Here is a 6,449-nt window from a genome sequence, read left to right as displayed (position 1 = left end):
TCAAAAGAATAGCAGATGGTTAACACGTAATAGCAAGTTATGAGGATGATTGGTAATTTTGATCATCAACCTCTTCTTATAGCTGGAATGTTTGAGTACCTTTTCTTGATAAACGCGGTTGAACAGACAAAAGATTCCCCCCCTCCCCCCCCCCCCCCCCAACACACAACAAAAAAAAAAAAAAAAAATATATATATATATATATATATATATATATATATATTGAGCTGCAAATTTTTTGTTTAAATGAGAAAATAAAAAACTAGGCTTCTTCTAAATTTTTTAGCCACCATAGCCATATCAAAAACTAGGCTTTCCTTGCAACTTGTCATGAAGATGGAAACTATAATAAATACAGTAACACGTATCTTTAAACTTGAACACGTTATCATATTAAGCAAAAATTCCAAAATTTGCTAGAAGGGAAAAACAGAAAGATTTTAGAGCTTTTTGCTTGATAATATATCCAGAAATGACTAATTTCATTGACTAATAACCAAACCTATTCATTGCGATTACACATATAAGGGTGTTCGAATACAGTATTATTAAAAATTTTTTACTTATTACATTATAATACGATTCTAAATTTCTAACTATTTTTTTTTATTTTCTCTCTATTTGGATTGGCCTATTTTTCAAAAATAAGTTTTTCAAATATAATGTTACAGTAATACACAAATAAAAATAATTTAAAAAAAAATTAATTCATACAATATATCAAAAGCGACTCACAAATATAAACAAAAAAAAAAATTTACAATATTTTTCATCTATCACCACCACCACCACTACCCTTACCCACCACAGCCACCGCCCCTTTCCTCATTTTTTCTCATTTTTCTCCCTAATACACAAACAAAATTAACTTAAAAAATATTTCGTTCATACAATATATCAAAAACAAATCACAAATATATCAAAAATTTTTTTTAAAAAATAAATTTTACAATATTTTCCATCTATCTCCACCACCACTCACCACTACTGCGACCACCCCCATTTACCACTGTTACCACCCCCTCCCTCCTCTTTTCTTCTCTCCGTCCCTCTTGCTTCTTCCTCTCCCCCCTCTTCCTCTTCTCTTTCCTTCCCTTTTCCTCCTCTCTTCTTCGTCTCCTCCCCTTCCCTCCCACCTTTTGGCCCTCCCCCCCTTCCTCGATTTGATCAAAACTAGATCGAGGCCTTTGGTCGCAATTTTTTGGTCGAGACTTTTTGGTCGCAATCTGGTCGCTACTTTTTGGTAGCGATTTGGTTGTGACCATATTGAGGGGGGAGGGGAGTAGGAGGGGAGGAGGCAGGCGAGGGAGGAGGAAGGAGGGGTAGTGGTTGGGGTGGTATTAGTACTCTAAAAATATTTTAATTTTAAAAATTATTCCAAAATATATTTTAAAAACTTTTCCAAAACGGAGCTAAAACATACATCACATCATAATCATAAAATAAACAAAAAATAAAGGGCTAATTTGGATTTTTGCAGAACATATGGGGAAAAAGATGGAAACACCTGAAAGTGGGTCTCCTGAGCCAGGCCCGGGGCTCTTGAGCCGGGCCGAGGTCTTCTGGGCTATTAACCTTTATAGTTGTACTCCCATTCGAATATACACCCTGCAACCTAAGCCCTGGCCTCCCCCGCCGCCTCTGTTCAGACATCAGCCACCACCACCACCACCACCACCACCACCACCACCTCCTCCTACCACCACGCCACTCTCTTCCTCCGTGAGCAGAAGTAAAGGTATTTGTCAATCTCCAAGCGGTAAAATTTTTGAATTTTTAGTTCTCTCTCTCTGGCGCTATTATAGTAATATTTGATTCTACTTCAATTACTCGTTTGCCTATAAATAGATATTAGTTGTAGAAGGATAGGGTTCTACTGTTGTTTGCGGCGTTGATTAACTTGGTTCATTGGTATATTAACAGTGAGATGGGGGCAAAGGCAGCAAAGAAGAAAGCTATGGTGAAGAAGCTGAAGAAGGGTTCAGCTCAATTAGCTGCTGCTTCTTCGCTCTCCAATGATGAAGCTCCTGATTTTTTGGTATAAAACTTAACTTCAACTCTGTTTTAATGGAATATGTAGTTATGTAAATATGTGTTGCTTGTTTATTTTGTGCATATGTATGATTGTATTTGTTTGGAAAATAGCCATTGGAAGGTGGCCCAGGGCGGAGGATTCCGCAAGGTGAAGTAAGGGAAAATAAAGCTACAGTCTTGTATATTGGGAGAATTCCACATGGTTTCTATGAGAATGAAATGGAAGGTATGTAATCTATGTTGTTCTTCTACACGTTGTTTTCCTAGTTTGAACTGTGTATGCTTTGCATATGTACGAAATATTGCTAAAGTATGAAGGGATTAATTTGTTTTTGTGTGGGGATGTTGCTGATGATCTGCAGGTTTTTTCAAGCAATTTGGTGCAATAAAGAGGCTGAGAATTGCTCGAAATAAGAAGGTTAGGCTGCTAAATTATGTAGTTTTTGCCATTTTCTTTTATTTTTTTCAGTGATATTGGATGTTGATCTGAAGCTTGATTTTAAAAAGCTGATAGCTGAACTTGTGCAAGAAAATGCAATTCATAGTGGAAAACAAATTTAAGCATCTCAACGTTGCAATGAAATCTTAGACTAGGTAAATTAGAGTGAACTTGTGTCGTTCGAAGAGCTATTAATAGTTGTAATGCTGCCTAAGCTTGACATATGAGCAATCAATGGCAAATGACAGCACTAATTTTTAACTGTGGTTAAAGTAGAGTGGTAACTTATTAGAGACAAGATAAACCATGTCAAATTTGCCTGCAGCATCCACAGCTCTCTCCCCCTTTCCTCCTTTTTCTCTTTGCTGGGTACTGTTTTTGGGCTCTCTTTGGGAATTTGATCTTTCTGGGGACAAGTAGTAGTCAAAATTTTCAACAAGTCCCATAAGGACCATATGTGCAGTTATTGACATGATTGTTTGAATAAAGCTATCTAGATTTTGTGGTTTGAGCATTGATATGCATTCACAACTCATGCATCCTATTCTGCTTGATGATAGGGCAAAATACAATCTTCATTACCTGTGATAATGATGTCTAAATGTTTACCTAGAAAGGTTTACAAACTTGATGCTACCTTGTAAAGTCTTGAAAAAAAGCAATTGTAGCTCTAAGCATGTTTATTTCTACACAATGAATTTGAAATCAGATTTTATTTTTCTTTTGATATGATTTTGCTGATCTGAGCCTTTCTCGTTCTGCTTGACAGACAGGAAAATCAAAACATTTTGGGTTCATAGAGTTCGAGTCTCCAGAGGTCCCACTCTTTTTATATGATTAGCAAATGTTAATTGAATTAGGATTTTCTTCTAATAAGTTCGCATTTTGGGTGAATTTTCACATAAGCAGGTTGCAAAAGTTGTGGCTGACTGTATGCATAACTATCTTTTATTTGAGCACTTGCTACAAGTTCATCTCATTCCTGCAGAACGCGTCCATCCACGGCTGTAAGCTACCTATTTTCTTTCTTGTACCCTCATATACTTATGTAACATGTTTTGTTCATAGTTATGTAAACCTTTGATTGTAGTGGAGTATCTGTTAGAGCATCTTGTTTTCCTCCTTTGAGGAGATGAATTGATGGAAACCATGTTCTCCTATTATTATAATTGCTTTCAAGATGTGAGGGAACATATGAATGCACATGAGTAGATGTTATCTGAAGCTTATTTGACAGAACCCGTGTTTTGCATCGGATGGTAGAAGCCCATACTAGGTGAGGTGATAAACTTTAGAGGCAAGAAGTAATTGGAGGAAGAAGTGGGCAATATGGGTGTGTTGCTTCAAAAACAGTTATGTTTTCACACGTGTGCCTCAGTAAATACCACAAATATATAGTTTGGAGATCATTTATGTGTTGTGGATTTCACCCTAGAATGACTAATCTGGTGGTTATTACAGTTCAAATATCATAGGACTTGGTGCTGTCACAACAAGAAGATCCCTGCGCTAGGTGCGCCGGGGGGGGTGTTATTCTGGCAAAAATGTTATGAGGACATAAATGAGGTGTCAACTGGACTACATGTTTGCTTTGGTTGACGGTGGGTGATGTCTAGGACACGTTCTAATTGTGAGTTGAATAAACATTGGTAGGAGTGTTATTGTGAGTTATAGTTTTTGCTCTATACTGTAAGTTTAGATATCCTCAGTTTTTGCAATTTATGCATTCAGTTTAAAGTAAAGAACTGAGTTGCAGCATCTTTTGAGACCTATAGATAATGAGCTCCATGATGCTTTGAAAAGTCAAAATTTGTGTTCTTTTCTAAGTTGTATTGTTTATTCTCCTCTTTTCTTTCTTTGTAACCTTGCTAGGGGGTCCTGCCTCATCACTCCTTATGTATGACACGAGCCAGAACTTTTAGGTTCATGTTGCTTTTGGATTTTAATCCAGTGTAAATGCACTACTCTTGCTTTGGGGGAAATTTAATACGGTTAAATATGTGGTTAGACTGATTCCTGCAGGAAGAGATTTAGATGTTTGGTTTGAGGATGAATATCATCTGCAGATTAGTTTTAACCCCAAAAAAAAAAAAATCTGAAACACACCAGGGAGAAGTGAGTATGAGGGCTTTTTGTCTGTTACCTGTTATTCATGCCATTTCTTTTCTGGATGAGTGACAGAGATTTTTGTTTTTTCTATTTCTTTTCTTTTATGTGAAAGTAATGCCATGTACTTTTTAGCTTGTCTTTAATGACCTTTAAACAAGTTTCAAATTTGATGAAATTATGATTGTATTTTGTGGAACATTCATGGTTCTGAGGTCCTTGAGCACCTGTATATCCAAAGACCATTTAGGAATGGGGATGTGCTTTAACTGGGAACTATTTTTCCCTAATGGACAATAATCATTTTCTGATTTCTAGGTGGAAAGGTGTCAACCGCTGGTACAAGCCCTTGGATTGGGTTAGAGTTGAGCGGAAGCGCCATGACAAGGTAAAGCATGGGTGGGCATACAGTTATTAGGAATATTTTTGAAATATTCGATAAATGGGTAAAATGAGATTGCAATTCTGCATTAATTTGTATTTTGGTTTCATTTTTTAAGGATAACCCCACAGCTCTATTATGTTTACTCAGGAAAGAACGTTGGCAGAGCACAGGAAGTTGGTTGAAGGTATAATGAAACGGGACCAGAGAAGGCGGAAGAGGATTGAAGCAGCTGGTATTGATTACGAGTGCCCAGAAATTGTAAGAATATACATCCATTTGTTATCTAGTATAATGCTGCGGATCATGTTTAATGCTTTACCACAAGTAGAAGTTATGAAAATTGTTAAGAATGAGCCTTTTGTAGAAATTCTATATGGTGAAGGGTTGTTATCCTTGTGGCTTTTCGGGCACTTTTGCAAATATGAAATTTTGATGGTGTCAAGCGGCTTGAGTCTTGTACCCAAACCTGAACAAAGCTGATGTCTTGTATTGCCAAATTTCTCAACTGTATAATTTGCTTCGATTTTCTGGTCATTGAAGGTTGGTGGCAACCAGTCAGCTCCAAAGAAGATTAGATTTGACGTAGAGTAGGGCTTTGTGGAGAATGAGGTGTGCCTTTGCAAGTATATTTCATTCTTTTGATCGAAAATGAAGCCTAAGTTTGAGCTTTGAGGTAGGTTGGCTGCTGAATTTTGGCATGGTAGATGCTTATGCTGATGGGCGGAAGATGACTTCTGGCATAGGATGGCCCAAGTTGCAAAATACGGATGTGGAGTTTTATGTGTCTCTATTAAAATAAGTATTTTTTGTTTTCAACAAGAGCGTCTTGACAAATTTATGTTTCATGCTGAAGGGACTGAAGGCAGAATTTTGTAGTTCTAATTTCGTTGCTGCAAGTGATTACCCCTATGGTGATTTTGGTTGCTGAATTTGAGCACCACGATTTTGGCATAGATACATCTCTATTGACATTATTTACATCTTATTCACATACATTGATTTGCTTGCATCATCAATATATTTTTCAATCATATTTTTATTTCACATATATCATTTTAGGATTTCATTTCTTAGTAGCCTCCATCATCTCGTCTAAATTGAAGTTCCAATGTCTTCTCGTCATTTGTTGTAATATCCCCCCCTTTTTCAAAAAAAAAAAAAAAGGTTGATGAACCCTAAATTGAAATATAAAATTATTTTGATTTTAAAATAGAATATATGAATTTATAAACGATTCAAAACTTATTTTCATCTAAAATAAGAAAAAAGGCAAATGAAATTCAATAGTTGTAGGTATGGGATTTTATCGAAGTGCTTTATTTCATATGATTATTTACTTATTTAGATAAAGTGTTATTTAAAATATTATTTAACAAATTTGAGCTATCTAAATACACTCTGTTATTATTATTTTTGGGATCCAGGCTCTATTGTGACCACGAGTGGCGGCATGCCTTTGTCACACTTATTGTTGGGACGGATCAT

General features: G+C 36.2%; 1 protein-coding gene across 2 annotated transcripts; it reads left to right on the top strand.

Moving 5' to 3' along the window:
• The first annotated feature begins 991 nt into the window (after positions 1–991).
• Positions 992–5,917, top strand: LOC113725712 (uncharacterized RNA-binding protein C1827.05c-like). 2 transcript variants are annotated; one of them, XM_072074120.1, is made up of 9 exons: positions 992–1,759; positions 1,924–2,038; positions 2,146–2,260; positions 2,397–2,452; positions 3,243–3,290; positions 3,383–3,480; positions 4,898–4,967; positions 5,112–5,222; positions 5,505–5,917. In XM_072074120.1, exons 2-9 carry the CDS (start codon positions 1,928–1,930, stop codon positions 5,553–5,555), a joined length of 660 nt encoding a protein of 219 aa, XP_071930221.1. In that variant the 5' UTR covers positions 992–1,759; positions 1,924–1,927; the 3' UTR covers positions 5,556–5,917. The 2 variants fall into 2 exon arrangements, with proteins under 2 accessions (XP_071930221.1, XP_027104835.1); XM_027249034.2 differs by having other exon boundaries at positions 994–1,738.
• The last annotated feature ends 532 nt before the right edge of the window (positions 5,918–6,449 follow it).

This window comes from Coffea arabica, chromosome 2c (assembly GCF_036785885.1).
Source record: "Coffea arabica cultivar ET-39 chromosome 2c, Coffea Arabica ET-39 HiFi, whole genome shotgun sequence".
Classification (NCBI taxonomy): domain Eukaryota; kingdom Viridiplantae; phylum Streptophyta; class Magnoliopsida; order Gentianales; family Rubiaceae; genus Coffea; species Coffea arabica.
Note: the sequence above shows the minus strand (reverse complement) of the source record. Positions and strands in the feature narration are given on the sequence as shown.

What these genes read in the sequence shown, in the direction of transcription:
- LOC113725712 (XM_072074120.1), top strand. Translation starts at nt 1,928, where the DNA reads ATGGGGGCAAAGGCAGCAAAGAAGAAAGCTATGGTGAAGAAGCTGAAG. An exon ending in TAGAGTTCGAGTCTCCAGAG is followed by an intron (nt 3,291 to 3,382) that starts GTCCCACTCTTT and finishes TCACATAAGCAG; the next exon opens with GTTGCAAAAGTTGTGGCTGA. An exon ending in ATTACGAGTGCCCAGAAATT is followed by an intron (nt 5,223 to 5,504) that starts GTAAGAATATAC and finishes TGGTCATTGAAG; the next exon opens with GTTGGTGGCAACCAGTCAGC.